The sequence below is a fragment of the Pituophis catenifer genome, unplaced genomic scaffold (genome assembly GCF_029215685.1).
Source record: "Pituophis catenifer annectens isolate HBS135680 unplaced genomic scaffold, rPitCat1.0.hap2 SCAF_1, whole genome shotgun sequence".
NCBI classification, from domain to species: Eukaryota; Metazoa; Chordata; class Lepidosauria; order Squamata; family Colubridae; genus Pituophis; species Pituophis catenifer.
The window spans coordinates 324418949-324437423 of NW_027256881.1; the positions used below are offsets into that span (position 1 = coordinate 324418949).

Consider the following 18475-nt stretch of genomic DNA (forward strand, 5'->3'; position numbering starts at 1 on the left):
TTTAATTCAACTACATATGCTAGTTTTGTGGCCGCTCAAGAAATAGTCAGGCACAGGAAGGGTTTTGTGGCTCCCGGTGTTTTCTTTTTTGTGGGAAATGGGTCCAAATGGCTCTTTGAGTGTTTAAGGTTGCAGACTCCTGCACAAGTGGTAGTTAAATGGGAACAGGATCTGGTTAGAGCTGGAGCATTGTTACAGGCAATACTTCTACTCCTGTTTGACTTTTCACCACCATAACTTTCTCCTCCCCACCTCTCTATCTACCATCTCTCCCTCCTCTACCCCCAAGATCTACCTCTCTCCTCTCCTCCTGCTTTGCCTCTTTTCTTGACTTCTTTCTCAATGCTTCTTCTATATTGCACATAATCTTTCCTCTTCCTCCCTGCTTACTAGCCCACAAAAATACTTCATTGGCCAACTGGAAAATGCTTGTGTTTTCATGAACATGTCTGAAATTAGTTCACTGGAGTTTGCTGGATGTCCTGCCTTGCCCCAAATCTTGGGGCCTCTGCTTGGTGCCCTATAATCTACTTTAGCAAAGCCATCTGGAGCTCACCTCAGTTCTTCTGCTTTTGAGAACGCCTCCTGAATAACAGCAAGAACTTTATTTGATTTTTATCCCACTTTTATTACTACGTAACTAACTGAAAGCAGCAAAAATATATAATACTCTTCCCTTCTCCTATTTTTCCCACAACAACAACTGTGAGGTGGGTTGGGCTGAGAGAGAGTCACGGGCCCAAAATCACCTAACTGATTTTCATGCCTAAGGCAGGTCTAGAACTCACAGGCTCCTGGCTTCTAGCCTGGTGCCTTAATCATTGTAAACTGGCTTGTGCCTTTTACTATATTCTATAGCCCACTTTGTCAGAGAGGGTTGATGGAGGAACTGTGTATCCTTTCCTCTGCAGAAGCCACTGGTGATTTTTTTAAGTGAAAATCCTTCTTTATTTGCAAATCCCTCAGTCTCAGTGGGATGTTTTTCCCTTTGAATTCTGCAAAGCTGTTGTGAACTGTTGTGCCTGGAAAATCTTTGCTACGTGCCAACATGCAAAGAAGAAATCTGCAAATGCCTGAAAATAGCATAAAAGGCATCTGTTGGGTGCTCCAATATGGAGTGTCTTGCTTGTGATCAATTAGCTGGCTAGCCAGACCTTGTTTAGCTAGGAGCTTGCTTCCATCCGTTGCAAAGTTCTGTTTCATTTACTGTATTTTGCCAGCTAAACAGTTAAGAGACCTTCTGGTTTTTGAAAAGCCTTCCTATATTGAAACCTCTCCAGAAATGCATGTTTTTCAGTCTCTGAGGTGCTGCAAAAAGCAGCAAACAAAATGTTTAATTTGAGGAAAAGTCCATAGCACTGAACCTATAAACCTTTCCTAATGGTTGGGTTAAAATATATACAACATTAGTAAATAGATTAATATCCATCAATTTTGTTCAGATATTATAAAAGCTGCGGTGGTGCAGTGGTTAGAATGCTGTATTGCAGGCTACCTCTGCCGACTGCCAGCAGTTCAATCCTGACTGGCTCAAGGTTGACTCAGCCTTCCATCCTTCTGAGGTCTGTAAAATGAGGATCCAGATTGTTGGGGGCAATATGCTGACTAAACCATTAGAGAGGGCTGTAAAGCATTATGAAGCGGAATATATTGTTATTATACATGCTGCTATGTTTTTGCAAGAAACGTTTGAGGGTTTGGAAAATGTGCCATATGGTCAAGAAAATGCACCATATTTGTCATAGCATCTGATGTACTCTAAATTATTAACTGCACAGAAGACAATAACTTTGGGTCCTTAGTGCTCACAGAGCTTATTATCTTTTACTTTTACCACCCTTCTCACAAAACAGAACAGTTGAAATCTATGGAGAAAACTCTTTTTATGGGAAGCTTGTTTGTGAGTTCTATTCCTTTTGATAAAGCAGAATATATGAGTAATTTCACTCCATCCCATGAGTTCACAGGTGCCTACGAAAATTGTTTAACAAAAGGGGTCAGTTAACATAGGGAGTTAGGGAAAGTGGAATCAAGATGTAGTTTATTATGCATTTCTACATTGGTGCCAAGAAAACTACATATGCAAATCAAGTTCAACTCAAAGGGGTATTTATTTGCCATCATGCAAATTGTAAAATAGAGCTCACTAAGAAACCCACTGTGTTATTATTCCTTACATTTATATGCCATCAGACTCCCAGTAAACTCTTCAAAGTTTACCCTTATTTGCACTTGCTCAGAATTTTGAATAATATTCTAATTTGTGAGAACAATACTCTAAAAAATGGAACTTTCTTCTTTTTGTTGCATATCCATAAGGGCATTTCTTTCACTTCCCATCCAGGTATTCATGGTTTCTCCCAAGTTTCAGGATCAGAAATATCTTTCTTTCAAAATGTCTCTTGATTCAACATCCTGTTTTTGTGGGCAAATTCCTATTAGCTAAGAAGGTTTTCCCCCTGCTCTGCCTCTCCTTCCCCTCCGTTGAGCAGCATCCTATGCCAGCATGCTGTCTCCATGGAAACAAGCACATTACCACTCATTTTTACTAGCCTTCCTGGACTGTGTTGGTTTTCAAAATGTTATACCATAGATCATAGTATAAATCAGGGGGAAACAAAGAAATATAGAACTGTCAGCAACTTCTTGGGAATTAGCCCCTTTGTCTCTGTAGATACGTCACAGGAATCCCATAACATTGTTCCAGTGAGCAGTATTTTGCTCTGGTTTTGAGTGCAAATGATCCCTCCTAGAACAAAATTCAGATATGATAAGGCAGCTTTTCTCTTTCCTGATCACCCTCAAGAGATGTGGGTCTACAATTTTCATCAAATCAAATAAGGGCAAATTTGGAAGAGGTCAGATAGGAAAAACTGAGGTAAAACTGATCCCCCCCCCCCATTAGAGAGAAGCTCTAAGAGTCTGTTTGCAAGGAAGATGTCAGAGCATTTACAGCGTGACTACTATTATGAGACAACCCAGGAGCAAAACACAGCACACAGATTTAGACATTTAACAGCGGTTTATATACAAGACATATACAGAAATGTACGTGGTTGGAAAATATCTTACAAGCAATCAAACTTCTTAACTCTACACAGAGGACTCTGCAATGAATACCGGACACAAGGAGAGAGAATACACCCTCTCCTGGCTGAAATTTATAAACACCTCTTAAAGGGGTAAAAGACTTGTGTGGACCCCTTCAGAGTCTTAGAGGCTATACCAATGCTGATTCATTCTCATTGCATCAGCCTTACATTTCATCAGGACCCGGGTACCTTCGAGACCGACTTCTGCCACCAATAGCCTCCCACCGACCAGTTCGCTCCCACAGAGAGGGTCTCCTCAGGGTGCCATCAGCCAAGTTATGTCGGCTGGCGACACCCAGGGGGAGGGCCTTCTCTGTGGGAGCTCCAGCCCTGTGGAATGAATTGCCCCCCGAAATACGAAAGATTTCCGACCTCCGGGTGTTTCGCTGCGCTCTGAAGACCCTGTTGTTCCGCCAGGCAGGGCTATTAACATAATGTTTTAAATTGGGGTATTTTAAATTTCTGGGATTTTAATTGGAGCCTAATTATTTAATGATTTTAAATTTTAATTGTTGTCGTGTTTTTTGTGTTTTTAAATAGGCTGTACACCGCCCTGAGTCCTTCGGGAGAAGGGCGGTATAGAAATAAAATTATTATTATTATTATTATTATTATCAGACTTAGAGTTGCATTAGCCTTACATTGGCTGGTCAGCTTTAAATCATCATTACCCTGACAATGCCTCCAAGTAAGGAACAGCAGTTTCTTCAAATCATCCCTCTGGGTAGTATTCAGAGGTGAAGGCAGATATATGTGTCCTGGGATAATGTTGCATGATCCAATCTGGGTCGGTCATCAGGACCAGCGGACCTGAGCTTTCAGACTCGTGCTAGAAACTGACCCAGATTGGATCCTTTAGTATTCAACTTATTTTGCTTAACACACTTGAAAGCTGTTGTATAGTTTTTCCCAACCTGGCATCCTGCAGGAATATTGGATTGTGTCCCTCAGAACTGGGCCCAATTGAAGCACATATGGATGATGCCATATTGGGTAAACTGGCTTATCTAACAAGCTGCCATCACTACTGTCATCAGTGCAGCTAACTCTTCTGATTTACTTCTCTAAAAGCCATGCATGCTCACTGCCATTTTGACCAGAAAAAAAATTACAAAAAGAGATTTCTGTAACAAATTTATACATTGCATGAACAAGATCCGTTTGATATAAGATGAGTTTACTAGAGATCCATTTCATTAAGAACCTCTCGGCAGGAGAAAATATGGAAAATCTCCTCTATCGCTATTATACTTTTAGAGACTTTTAGAATGTCCTTTTACTTTGTCCACGTTCTAAAACAGAATGTTCCAAATTAGTTGGCCTTACTTTGCAGATTTTTTCCTTCCCACCTCCTATCTTTTTCCAGGTGTATATCATGGGAATCTAAATGCGAATAAACAAGAACAGTCTTTCTCAAAGTGGCACCATTCAAATGGGTCAGACTGCAATTCCCATCAGTCCCTCAGTCTGTTTGTGCAATACTGAGGACTGGTTTTTAATCCATGTTCGTAGTGCTTGAATGGTTTCCATGTTGAACTGGAAGCATGATGAAAATTGGGGAGGGAGAAAGAAACGTCCTTCTTTGTCTGTGGTGAGAGGAAACTGCATGCTCAATTGCCAAGTATTTTGAAAAAGAAAATTGCATTGGGAGATTACAGTGTAATGAGATATCTAGCCTAGAGGTGTGTTATAGAATGAGGGAGAGAGAACATAAAGTTCCCAAATGAAAGGGAAAAAATTCTCATTTTCCAGAAGATAAAACTTTCTGAAGCTGTAGGGACAATCATGGATCACTTAAAGTGACATGTCTGAAGGCATCAGATTGGAGAACAACTCTGTTATACAACAAACCAAAATTATATGCAAGTTTTCAAGTTCTTCAGACCACACTGTTTAGCTCACACAATTCATTGAGCTATAAACTGTGATTAGTTTGTTTTTTAATGTGTCATGCAAATAGAAAATTTGGATAATTGAGTAAACCATGGCTCAGTTAACTATGAGTGAATGTGTCAAATGAAAGTATAGGGAAGGAGCAGGGGTGAAATGCTACCGGTTTGGACCGGTTCGCCCGAACCAATAGTAATAAATGCTACCGGTTCGGGCAAATTGGTAGTAAAAAAAATGCTATTGGTGCAAGCAAACCGGTATTTTCTACGATCAGCTGTGCCGCGCGATTTATATTCGCTAGAAAGCAGGAAATCCTGCTTTCTAGCGAATCTAAATCGCGCGGCACACCTGTTCCTCCCCCCTCGCTGTTTTACCTACCTTTGAAGATTCAGAAAAGGCTTCTAGATCCTCCTTTATCAGCGCTGTGCGGTAGTGCCTGTGGTGCGCCTGCGCGTGAAGCGCGAGTTTGGTGTGCAATGCGCATGCATGCGCGAAGTGAACCGGTAACGAAGTGAACAGGTAGCAGACTTCAGAGCATTTCCCCCCTGGGAAGGAGGTAGCAATTCGGCTGTAATTAACCACAAACTTCCAAAGCAAAAAAACAAAGTTCAAATAAGTGTGCTTGCGCTTTCAAGAAAGCTTGTGGATGACATTTCAGGATATTTTGCTGTTAGGAATTTAAAAAATGAGGATGACCCAATAACTTACATGGAATTACTTAAGAAAAAGCAGAGTTTTGGAACTATATAGCGGCCCGCAGGCCGGATGCATCATGCATAGGCCACGCCCACCCCAGCTCCGCAAAGGAAAAAAGAGTTATGAAATGTCATGCGACGGTAACATGACGTCATGAGTTTGACACCCGTGATATAGACTGAAAAGATGAAAATATGTAGAGTTTAAATAAAGAAGAACCTGAAAGGATTGTTACATTCAAACAGCTCCACAGTCGATGAACAAAGTGAAGCTGTATCTATTGTGCTTCCACCTGGAAGAAGTAAAGGGGCTGCAAGGGATTAGGTCTTAAATGCTTGCACTTGTCAGCAGTGTGAAGTTGGTGATGAATAGAGTGTTACAAATAGATAAGAGTTTGAAGAGCTTTTTTGTAAATTGAGTGGAATGGCAATAGGTATTATAATGAGGATATGTCCCTGGAAATCCAGTAAGTAGGTGAGTTTGGGAACATGGAAGAAGAGTTTTGGGGATTATTGTCCCTGCAAATGTCCTGGTCCACAATGTTGTCTGCTTAACAGCCTATATTTTGCAAATGTCAATTTATACATGTGTTTGTGCATATAAAGCCTGCAATTCTGGAAAAAAACAGTCCTATTTTATCTGCATTTGTTCTCCTTCTGAAGATGTGCCTAGCAGTGTTTTCACATGTGTTGAAACTGAACCAGTGCCTTCCATTTTGTATTTGAAATATTTTCTTAACCAGGTTTAATCAAGGCCTAATGTATATACTTGCACAGTATTAGTATTGGTTCGGTTTTGGTGTATGTGGGGTAAAGTATTTTTGTGCAAATCCAGCCGTTTAATTGATGTATGAACCCAAGAAAGAGTTAATTCAATAATTAATTTAGATACAGGAAAATAGCTTCTGCTGAAGGTTTCAGATGACTGGAAAGGTCTCAGAAATTCATTATTCAAAGCTGAAGCATTGCTCATTATGCAGCAGTTAGATTGGGCTCATACAATGGGCAGAGTCAAAGTTTGCTTAAGTATAGCTTACAAGTGAAGGCAATTATAATTATATGATTAATATAAGGTAATTATAATTATTAGAGTTTACTAATGAAGGTAAACTAATAACGGTAATGAAGGCAATGACAGTCAGTTTGGTGTAGTGGTTAAGGCATCAGGCCAGAAACCGGGAGACTGTGAATTCTAGTCCTGCCTTGGGCCCAAAGACGCTGAGCCAGCCCTAGGAAGAAGGCAGTGAAAATCCATTTCTGAAAACCCTACCAAGAAAATGGATGGAAACTAATCAATGAGAAAAACAACCTGGAACTAAGGAGAAACTTCCTAACAGCGAGGACAATTAACCAGTGGAACAGCTTGTGTCCAGAAGTTGTGGGTGTTTCATCACTTCCAAGGTTCCTTCCAGCTCTATTCTGATTGATTGATTGATTGATTGATTGATTGATTGATTGATTGAAAATGGCAGGGAATTGTCCATGCAGTGTCCAAGAACTGGACACAATTAAACAGAAGAATAAAATGAACGCCTAGTTGTCACAGTTTGCACAAATACTAAACCAGGGAGGGTGCTTTTTCACAGTAACACGCAACTCTTAGCCAAATGAAATAAAGCACACTACAGTATCTATGGCGAAGGTTCCAATGAATAATCTACATTGGTTCAGGACGCTGAGGAGCCTCATTTATACCAGTGGAGATTCCCCAGCTGTTTTTTCATCTAGGAACATCTTGACCCCTTCACAGATATTTAAAAGCAGGATATTTGATATTATTGTCCAAGTAGATTTGAGTTCAGTTGCCAACAGCAAAGTCCTGTTTGCTGTTCCGTTATAAAAACTGAGTTTGAATGCGAGCAATATTTGAAATGCATTATTGTCCCTTGCCTCTCATTAGCACTAACAGGATTACAGGTACAACAAACGTCTAAGTGACAGCCAGTTCTTTAAAATCTCACACTTCCAAATGCACAGTCCCTGTCTGGATGGCAGTTGAGAGAACATCCCTCATTATCTGTTTTATTGCCCATATTATCTGCTGCATGTTCTGTACTGAATACAGAAAAAAAGTATTCTGGCCGAAACCCCATAAAATTAAGTTGTTATGGAAAACACAGAACATGGCTATCCTGTGTACCATGGCAGGTTTTGCTTAAATCACAGTTGACCCTCATAAAACTCTTACTGAGGAAAATAATGCTTTTACTCTTGCAATCATTTATATGGTTATTAACCTGACTTTATATAATTTTACATTTAGTTCACTAAAGTAAAGAGCCTTGGTAGTACAGGGGTTTAAGGCACCCTGTTATTAAGCTGGTTATTAAGACCCCAATTACTGCAGGGTTCGAATCTCGCCAAGGCTCAAGGTTGACTCAGCCTTCCATCCTTTCTAAGGTAGGTGAAATGAGGACCCAGTTTGTGGGGGCAATAAGCTGACTTTGTATAAATATACAAAAGGATGAAGGCTATTGCTGAGCACATTGTAAGCCGCCCTGAGTCTTCGGAGAAGGGCGGCATATAAATCAAATTTAAAAAAAAAAAGTGTTTGCTGTTTTATTGCATAGCTGATAACTACATTACCTATCCATAAGCTGGAACAATATATTAACTTAAATTTAAAAGGTACCAAAAGACAGAAAAGTCTGTGATCTCTCATGAAGTCTTTTACTGGATGAACAGAACTTGCAGCTGTCCAGATATGTTTTAGTGTTGATCACATTGGCAGGGCCTGCCGGAAATCGCTAACATCTGGAACACCATGGGTGCTTCTTCTTCTTCTAGATCATGGGTGTCAAAATTTGCCATGTCACATTGCTGTCACATGATGTATTGTGATGTTTTTCCCTTCACGAAGCTGAGATGGGTGTGGCCTACACGTGATACATCCAGCCTGTGGGCTGCCAGTTTGACGTCCCTGTTCTAGATCAAATTTTAAACTGCCAAAATGAAGCCGGCTTCTTGGCTTTGTCATTGGCCAAAAATAAGCCATTATTGGTACATTTTAGTAGCCAACATACCAGCAGATGAGCCGGGCTCTGTGTCTTTCCACATTCAAATAGCTTATGAGCCTCCGCTTGAGCATATTAATTTTACATTTAGGCGCTCTAACACTCAATTTATTCAGGGTTCTCCAGGGATGCTATTCAGCAGGTTCTGACAGGTTTTGCAGAACCGGTAGCGGAAATTTTGAGTAGTTCGGAGAACCGGCAAATGCCACCTCTGGCTGGCCCCAGGGTGGGGTGGGAATGGAGATTTTGCAATATCCTTCCTCCAGGAGTGGGGAGGGAATGGGGATTTTGCAGTATTCTTCCCCTGCCATGCCCATCAAGCCACACCATGTCCACCAAACCACACCCACAGAACCGGTAATAAAAAAAATTGAATTCCACCACTGGGGTCCTCCAAGTAGTATAAGGGAGATCAGATCCTTCAGCCATATCCTCCTTTAATGTTATTCCTTGCTCAATGATCTCCTTCCTCCATCTTTTAATTCGATTTTGCTCTTGTGTAGCCTCAAGATTGCTTGTTCTTGCCATAAAGCTGTAAAAGTACGAAGATTTGTATTTCTGCTGAATGAAGTACACTAGCTTTTCCCAAACCTCTATCTGAAGCTTAACTTCTATAAGGAACAACAGAATTCCATCCTTGTTGCCTCTTCTGTCAACTCTAAAACTTGGGGGGGGGGAGAAATTGGTTTTAATGGATGGGGAATCTGCATGCATCTCCCAGTTCTGCTCAAATACATTTACTCTTCCATAAAAGGTTTCTCAATCAGTCCTTACAAAAACCATCACATTCTTAACAATCTTCTAAAATGGCTAAGATACTTTGGAGTGGAAAAAATCAAACACAGAGAAAATGGGTGGAGATCTCATTGCCAGCGAAAGTATAGCTTTCGAAAGATTATTATGCACCATTCCTTTATTAGATTCCCTATCCATGCAACTAGGTTTGCAAATCTGGCAGTTTATTAGTTCCCTGATGGATCACCTTAATTTATTCTCTCTTATTTGGCAGTGCATTTGAAGAGGTAGGAACCAACATCTCCACACCAGAAAGGCTCTGATGGCCAGCAACAACACCACCAGCATAGCACAAGCAAGGAAGCTGGTGGAACAGCTCAAAATGGAGGCAAATATCGACAGAATAAAGGTAAAAACCATTTAGCACTCTAATGTAACTTTGGGGTGGGATTATTCTAAAGAGGTCTTGTACAAACTGATGCCCTTCAGATGTATTGGTACCCACTTACTATCTTCTCCAGACAGCACTCCCTTCAGAGGTGGTATTCAGCAGGTTCTGACCAGTTCTGGAGAACTGGTAGCGGAAATTTTGAGTAGTTCGGAGAACCAGTAAATACCACCTCTGACTGGCCCCACCCCCATCTATTCTCTGCCTCCCAAGTCCCAGCTGATCGGGAGGAAATGGGGATTTTGCAGTAACCTTCCCCTGGAGTGGGGAGGGAATGGAGATTTTACAGTATCCTTCCCCTGCCACGCCCACCAAGCCACGCCCACATATCCGGTAGTAAAATATTTTGAATTCCATCACTGACTCCCTTTATTTCTTAGCTACAGGTAGTCCTCCACTTGCAAGCATTTGCTTAACGACCACTCAAAGTTATGACAAAAAGTGACTTACAACCAGTCCTCTCACAACTGTTGCAAGTCTCTGCAGTCACATTATTAAATTTTGGGCCCTTGGCAATTAGTAAATGTTTACAACGGTTGCAGGGTCCCTGGTCATTTGTGATCTTTCCAGGGAGTGTCCAACCCAAGGATGGAAGTCAGATTCATCTAACAACCACACGATTCACTTTATGACTGCATCGCTTAGCAATGGAATTCTGCTCCCAATTGTGGTCATAGGTCGAGAACTATCTGTATTGAAAAAAAGCGCTCTGAAAGTTTATAAAGGATCTTTTCATGTGAGAAAAAAAATGTATTGCAGTAATAAACTTATTTGTACGAAGTGTTGAAAGCACATTGGTGAGTCAGCGGCGAGTGCTTGGGGATAAATTAAGTAATCCCAAACTCTTTTGATCTCAATTTCAAAATTGAAATTATCTTGGATGTTCCATAGATGGTCTCAGTTGAGAGAGCGGACTGGGATTTGCTTTGATTTTGCAGGGTCTTTTGATACTGCTGGCCACACATCTTGTGGAAGCAAGGCATAGAGATGTGATGGTTCCACCATTTATCTACGGGGTGAATCCCCAAAGATAGCATTTGGGGTGATAGTTCTATTTGTTGCTGTGGCATTTGTGAAATAAGGTCCTGCAGGTTTCACCTTTATGTCTTTTCATATCCGTATGAAGTTGCTGGATGAACTCATCAGAGAATCTGAAGTGAAGCATCATCAATCTGTGGTTGGCACCCAGATGTACCTATCTTTGTCATCTGAGTCAAATGAATGAAAGCCAGTTTGGTCTAATAGCTAAGGCACCAGGGTAGAAATAGGTGACTGTGAATTCTAATCCTGCCTTAAGCATGAAAGTCAGCTGGGTGACCTTGGACCAGTCACTCCTGTCAGCCCACAGTGTCAGGAGCAGCTGACACTTCCTGTCATAATCAGTGGAGCAACTCATCCGATTAACCCATCTGAAAAAAGTGGAGCCTCCATTTGCAGGAAGATGCTAGGAAATAAACTGTATCAAAAGTATGGGTGTTAGATAAAGAATAGACAATTGAATACCTACCAGCATTTCAACTATGCTTAAAGGGCAGTTGTAAATGAAACCCAAAACATCTATCAGATATCAGACTATTAATCCATTCTAGACTAACCACTGGACTCAGCCTGAATAGGAACCAATACATTTTCAATGTATTGTATATGTAATTGGATAGTTTGCATGCCTAGAAATGTGGGATACGTTCTGTTCTAGATAGGACTGTATTGCTTCTAAAAGATCATGTGTATAACTGAGGGCTAATAATGTGCCCTTCTGTCAGAGGTCTTGGGATCCTTCCTTGGTATAGGTTAGAGCAGCAGCCCCCAACCTTTTGAGCACCAAGAACCGGTTCCATGGAGAGAGGTTTTTCCGGGGATCAGAATAGTTTCTCTTACTGCCTGCATCCTACGAATGGGACTTTACTTGTTTGCATGGCCTGGTTTGTGCCATGCCACGAACCGGTGCCAGTCCACAGACCAGGAGTTGGAGACCCCTGGCTTAGGGGTTAATCCTTGGTCAAGCAATGTCTGTCATTTTAGTGGCTATATTTCTTTCTTGTACCATCTCTGGACAGGAATCATCTACCTATGGTGTCAGATGCTCTGGCAATTCAATGTATGGCTATCCAACTAGTATCAACTGCATACACCAAACTATTAATAAATATATACAGATGGAAGCCTTTTACTTATACCAATTATAAGAAATCTACACCATGTCCTTGTTGGGTTTGCGGCCCAATTCAACATGCTACTTTGACCTTTAAAGTTCTAAACAGGAGATGAAGAGGCATGATATCCCAGAGAAGTTGCCTAAATGTGGATTCTTGGTCCAGATATAGGATTAGAAATAGATTATTGATCAGACTTTCCAAACTGATACTCTCCTGTTATATTGTAACTGCATCTTCTGGAATCCCCAGCCACTATAAAGAAAGATATCAACCATCCTCAGGCTATGTGCCTCCCAGATGGGTCAAGTTCTAGAATTCTCAGTAATCACCATGTTAATTAGGAATTGGGTGAGATGGAGTGGAGTGGAGAAGGTTCACCTGTCCACATGCATAAACACGCATGTAAAAAAAAGAGCATCCCCATATTCATGAAGGGTGTGATGTCTTAATGGTTAAAGACCTTGAGCTTGTCAGTTGGAAGCCTGACAGCCTGGATTCAATGCTCAGGTGCTGTGCAACAGAGTGAGCTTCCTTGTCTCAGCTCCTGCCAATCTATCAGTTCGAAAGCATGCAAATGTGAGTAGATAAATAGGTACCAGTTTGGTGGGATGGTAATGGCATTCTGTGCACTTCGGCTTATAGTCATGCTGGCCACATGACCATGGAAGTATCTTTGGACAACGTTGGCTCCCTCAGCTAGGAAATGGAGATGAGCACTGCTCTCTAGTAAAGGTACATGGTGGCTCAGTGGCTAAGATGCTGAGCTTGTCGATCAAAAGGTTGGCAGTTCAGCAGTTCAAATCCCTAGTGCTGCATAATGGGGTGAGCTCACATTACTTGTCCCAACTTCTGCCAACCTAGCAGTTCTAAAGCACATAAAAAATGCAAGTAGAAAAATAGGGACCACCTTTGGTGGGAAGGTAACAGCATTCCGTGCGCCTTTGGCACTTAGTCATGCCAGCCACATGACCACGGATACGTCTTTGGACAGCGCTGGCCCTTCGGCTTTGAAACGGAGATGAGCATCGCCCCCTAGAGTCGGGAACGACTAGCACATATGTGCGAGGGGAACCTTTACCTTTACCTTTACTGCTCTCTAGAGTCAAACTTAACTGGATTGAAGAAACCTTTATCTTTATAATTACTCACATGGACCAAATGTTATCACACCTTTTCATGGACAGCAGCTACACCCTTATATATTTACCAGGTCTAAAACCAGGTCTTCACACATTCACCTCATGAGGAAATGTTCGTTGGCACAACAATTTGGCACCTCTTTGCTGTGAGCAAAGGGATGTGTCTCCAGCTTTCCCACATCCTATCCTTAAACCATGGGGGATAAATGGCAGCAATTCAAAAATAGCAGGAAAATATTTTGTTGCAATATGTTGTTGCAAATTAAAGATAGGTTTGTTACTCACAGCAAGTGTGGAGACAGTCTGGGAGATGTTAAGGCTCAGGATAGGCTCTCCCCTTGGATTTCACTTCTTGTATAAAGGTAAAGGTTCCCCTGACACATATGTGCTAGCCGTTCCGGACTCTAGGGGGTGGTGCTCATCTCTGTTTCAAAGCCAAAGAGCCAGCACTGTCCGAAGATGTCTCTGTGGTCATGTGGCCGGCATGACTAAATGCCAAAGGCGCACGGAACGCTGTTACTTTCCTACCAAAGTGGTCCCTATTTTTCTACTTGCATTTTTTACGTGCTTTTGAACTGCTAGGTTGGCAGAAGCTGGGACAAGTAACGGGAGCTCACCCCGTGACGCGGCACTAGGGATTCGAACTGCTGAACTGCCGACCTTTCGATTGACAAGCTTAGCGTCTTAGCCACTGAGTCACCGTGTCCCTTCACTTCTTGTATAACATAAGTGAAAAAAGAAAGAATTATATTCTCCGTCAAAGTGTTAGTAACTTTTCCATATAGACTCTTAATCTGGAAATCTGGAAATTTATCGCCATGTGTTGTATCCCTAAGTCAAAGAGGAATCTCACTTATCACTGACTCTGTCTGGAACGTTAATCTTTTTTGATGCAACCTCCCCTAATAGCTCTGATTGGAATCTGAAAGAGCCCCGCCCTGAGGTCTGATATAGTTAGCCTCAGATACAAAAGCTCCAGATTGCACAGTCTCACTCTCTTCTCCATCAGTTACTATAGCAACCGCAAGCCTCACCAGTGAAGCTTGGCATCTTTACAAAGAGGGCTAGAAGCACCTCGCGTATGAAAAACCTGCCACTCGCACACAAAAGAAGCAATCCCAAGTGGTAACCGATGGCACTTGATCTGGGAAATGGTGCATGCTCTTTTTGGGGGCGTGGGGGGGGGGGCGAGTCTCCCAAACATAAACCTCTTAAGATTGCATGGGCATTTTAAATGTAGAGCAGGCTAGATTGCTGCACCCCTGCACTCTCCTCAAGATTGGGCTAAGGCACCTGGATGAGCGAAAAACAGCTTTTTTAAGCTCTGGTGGGAAATGCTTAAGATTTAAGGAAATCAGTTCTGGGCTCTGAAGGGGGAATGGGAGGTGTGTGCGTTGCTTCTGGGAGGAACAGGTTGCCCACAACTTGCAGGGAAATGCAGAGTCACCTTCAGGATAATGAGTAGGCCACAAGCAAAACTGGTAGGATCAGTTCAGTCCATATGGATTGCCCACAAGCTGCACCACTGGCCCTTCAGTCCCTCAGTGTCCTTCCATTTGATTCCTTCAGGACATCCCTCTCTTGACTTCTCTTCCCATTTATCACTCCACTGTCAGGGTGGTCAGCCATGGCTCTGTCCCAGCAAGCCATGCCTCCAAAAGCATCCGTGGAGAACTGTCAAAATGGCAGCCAGAACAACACAATTGAACCCCTGCCATTTATTTACGCAGATCACATACAATGCACGTCAAAAAAAAGGGGGGAGGGACATGAGTTTATCCCCTTTGACACCCCTTGCAAATGTCCCTGAACCCTCAAGCCTTTGTCCCCAAGAGTTTTACTGTTTGAAAACTGGCAGCCAGGCAAGAAGGATTGGTCAAGCAGGGAATTGGCTTTGAGTTGTTGCACAGCTGCAAGAGACTTAGGTTGACTCCCTCTAAGTTCTATGGGACTATCTGTTTGTTCCCCAGAGAAGGCAAACAATCTTTTTTTTTTTTTTTAATTTGATTTATATGCCGCCCTTCTCCGGAGACTCAGGGCGGCTTACAATGCGTTAAGCAATAGCCTTCATTCTTTTATATATTTTATACAAAGTCAGCTTATTGCCCCCACAAACTGGGTCCTCATTTCAACTACCTTAGAAAGGATGGAAGGCTGAGTCAACCTTGAGCCTTGGAGAGATTCGAACCAGCAGAAATTGCAGGCAGCTGTGTTAATAACAGGGTGCACTAAACCACTGTACTATCAAGGCTCTTCCTATCAAGGAATCTAGGGAGATTCCTGTATTACAGCCAGAATAAAATAGTCTGCTTGAATCCTACACATACTGATTTGGTTGCTTGCACTTTGCATTTGTTTTGCCAAGACTTCTGGTCTGCCTCTCTAGGGGAAGCAGCTCAGGTGGTCATCATTTGCTGACAGCTTACCAACATCTCACCTGAGCACCTTCAGTGACTTCTCCATTGCTCTTTAGTGGCAGAGGAAGAAATCCAGTCGGACTCCCCCTCCTGTAGCATCAGAGACCTGTTGTTTCATTAAGCTAGCATTTTGCACCCAAATCCAACATTATTCCACAAACCCTGATTTAGTATATCATGTTTCTCTGAAAATAAGACCCTGTCTTATATTTTTTTGAACCCCAAAATAAGTGCTTGGTCTTATTTTCAGGGATGTCTTATTATTTGGGGGCACATGGAGCAAGATGGGGCTCCTCTTGCCGTCTTACCTGATTTCCAGCTCTGTCTCCCTAACCGTAACCAGAGGAAATGGCTGTGCATGCATTTAAATATTTTCGGGGAGGGCTTATTTTCAGGGGGGGTTATTTTAGCGCATGTGCTCAAAAGCCCAATTGGGCTTATTATCAGGGGATGTCTTATTTTTGGGGAAACAGGATATGTATGCGTTAGAAAAAGAGAAGGAAGAAATGAAGCTAACTTTTAAATGCCAAGAACAATATGGGATTTGGGACTGTCTTAGGGTACACAGTCCCTTGAGTTTAATTGGCTCTGATCCATTTGCAGGAGCAGGGAAATTGGGGCCAAAGAAGGGAGCCTAGAATTGCAAGAAATGTAGGGATCCAGATGGGTTATTTTCCTCGACTTTAATATGAATTAAAATGAGAGAAGATTTTTAATCCCTTTCTCTCCTGAAAAAGGAGAGGTTGCTTTCAACGATCTTTGTAGCAGATGAAATGCCAGTATAAGGGAATATGCATTTGCCTTTTTGAAAAAAAGGCAGCTTATGGCACATAAATGCTTGACGTCACCTTAGATCCTGTTGGCACAAAAGGTCATTTTCATTTTGTGCAGAAAACTTTAAAAGTGTGTAAACTCAACCTCTTCACTTGGATGAGACATCACAGATCAGCATCTAAAAGTTCAGTTCCCTAACTTGAGCAAGATTGAAAAATGTGAGTCCTATGTGAGTCACTTGGTGACAAGATTCACACATGCTAAACCCCAAATCTGTGCTAATGAGCCATGGTTGATGAGTTCCCATAACACTATGCCTCCACAAACCATATTGTAGTTTACCCTTGGTAGCCTGGTAAGCACAGGTTGCTGGGGTCAAAGAAAGAAGAATCCTGGCATGGCAAGATATGTGAGGATCGAGATGAGCTCAAAGAAATGAGTTTGTGCAAGATCACTAAGCTAAAACAAGGCATACTACCTCAAGGTTTAGCAAAATGAGTTTCTGCTAGTCTTTCTTCTAAGAATGTATTTGGGAGCAATAAAGGAGAATATTTGTAGCTCACGGTTGAATTATGGGGTCCTTGGTGGTCTCTGGGCTTGGTTGTTTTCTTGCAGATATTTCATTATCCAAACTAGATAACATCATCAGGGCTCTGCAGTGCTCTAGTATGGGTAATGAAACATCTTCAAGAAAATAATAGGATAGGATAGGATAGGATAGGATAGGATAGGATAGGATAGGATAGGATAGGATAGGATAGAATAGAATAGAATAGAATAGAATAGAATAGAATAGAATAGAATAATAGAGTTGGAAGGGACCTTGGAGGTCTTCTAGTCCAACCCCCTGCTTAGGCAGGAAACCCTACCCCACTTCAGACAAATGGTTATCCAATCTCTTCTTAAAAACTTCCAGTGTTGGAGCATTCACCACTTCTGGAGGCAAGTTGTTCCATTGGTTAATTGTTCTAACTGTCAGGAAATTTCTCCTTAGTTCTAAGTTGCTTCTCTCCTTGATCAGTTTCCATCCATTGCTTCTTGTCCTACCCTCAGGTGCTTTGGAGAATAGCTTGACTCCCTCTTCTTTGTGGCAGCCCCTGAGATATTGGAACACTGCTATCATGTCACCCCCTAGCCCTTCTTTTCATTGAACTAGACATACCCAGTTCCTGCAACCGTTCTTCATATGTTTTAGCCTCCAGTCCCCTAGAACACATAGGACCCTTCACTTAATTTGACGTTTCCTTGTCCAACTGGCTGCACGTCTTTGCAATTTAAGAACAGCTACTCTGGAATATCAAAAGAACCTAAACCGTCTTTTTATTTGCAGGTATCCAAAGCTGCGGCAGACCTGATGGCGTACTGTGAAGCCCATGCCAAGGAAGACCCCTTATTAACTCCTGTCCCTGCTTCAGAAAATCCATTTAGAGAGAAGAAGTTCTTCTGTGCCATTCTGTAAATCTCACAGGAGCCTGACTCCAATTTGGGCTGCCCTGGACACTGATGTAGAGATTTTTCAGCAACGTGGACCAGTTTCTAGAGTCCACTTACTTTAAGAAAAATATATCAAACCACCTGGAAGTTTACAGAGAAGTGCATGATTTAAAAAAAAAAAAAAGTGAATTCCTGCCTTCTTTGGAGAACGAGTTAATAACGATGTTGACCTACATCAAGAGGCTAAAGATCTTGACATCTGCAGAGTTGCCTTGAGGAGGAGGAGGGAGGGGAGGGGGGAAATGTGTAAAAGTGTACATTTAATTTTCACTTTTGCTCTGACCAAGCCAAACTCTGTTGGCTTTCTCTGAAACAAAAATGAGGGTGCGCAGAGCAAGGTTGCGAATGACGCAATGGGGTATGTGTATGTAACCTCGATTATTTTGTTTTGCTTTTCCCAAATGTCACTCTTATTTATGTTGAAATGTAAAATAATTGCAATGGATTCAATTTATTCTAACGTTCCTTAGTGTGGAGTGTTGTGCGTATTTAGCATTTTAGAGTAGTGCCACACGAGGGAGGGGGGTGAGTGGGTGGGGGGCAGGGATCCAGTCGCAGTAGCCTATCCGTCTAAACATTTTATCAAAGATTTAGTTGAGACCGTCTCCTTGCTTTTCACAA

The 18475-nt window shown here is 42.0% G+C and overlaps 1 protein-coding gene across 1 annotated transcript in view; it reads left to right on the plus strand.

Annotated features, from left to right (window-relative positions):
* Positions 1-18024, plus strand: part of GNG2 (G protein subunit gamma 2) — a 57008-nt gene extending 38984 nt beyond the window's left edge. The window contains exons 2-3 of the mRNA XM_070931669.1: positions 9701-9835; positions 17691-18024. Of these exons, the coding sequence (XP_070787770.1) occupies positions 9749-9835; positions 17691-17819 (216 nt within the window). The 5' untranslated portion in view covers positions 9701-9748 and the 3' untranslated portion in view covers positions 17820-18024. The remainder of the gene's footprint in view (positions 1-9700; positions 9836-17690) is intronic.
* Positions 18025-18475: the final 451 nt, after the last annotated feature.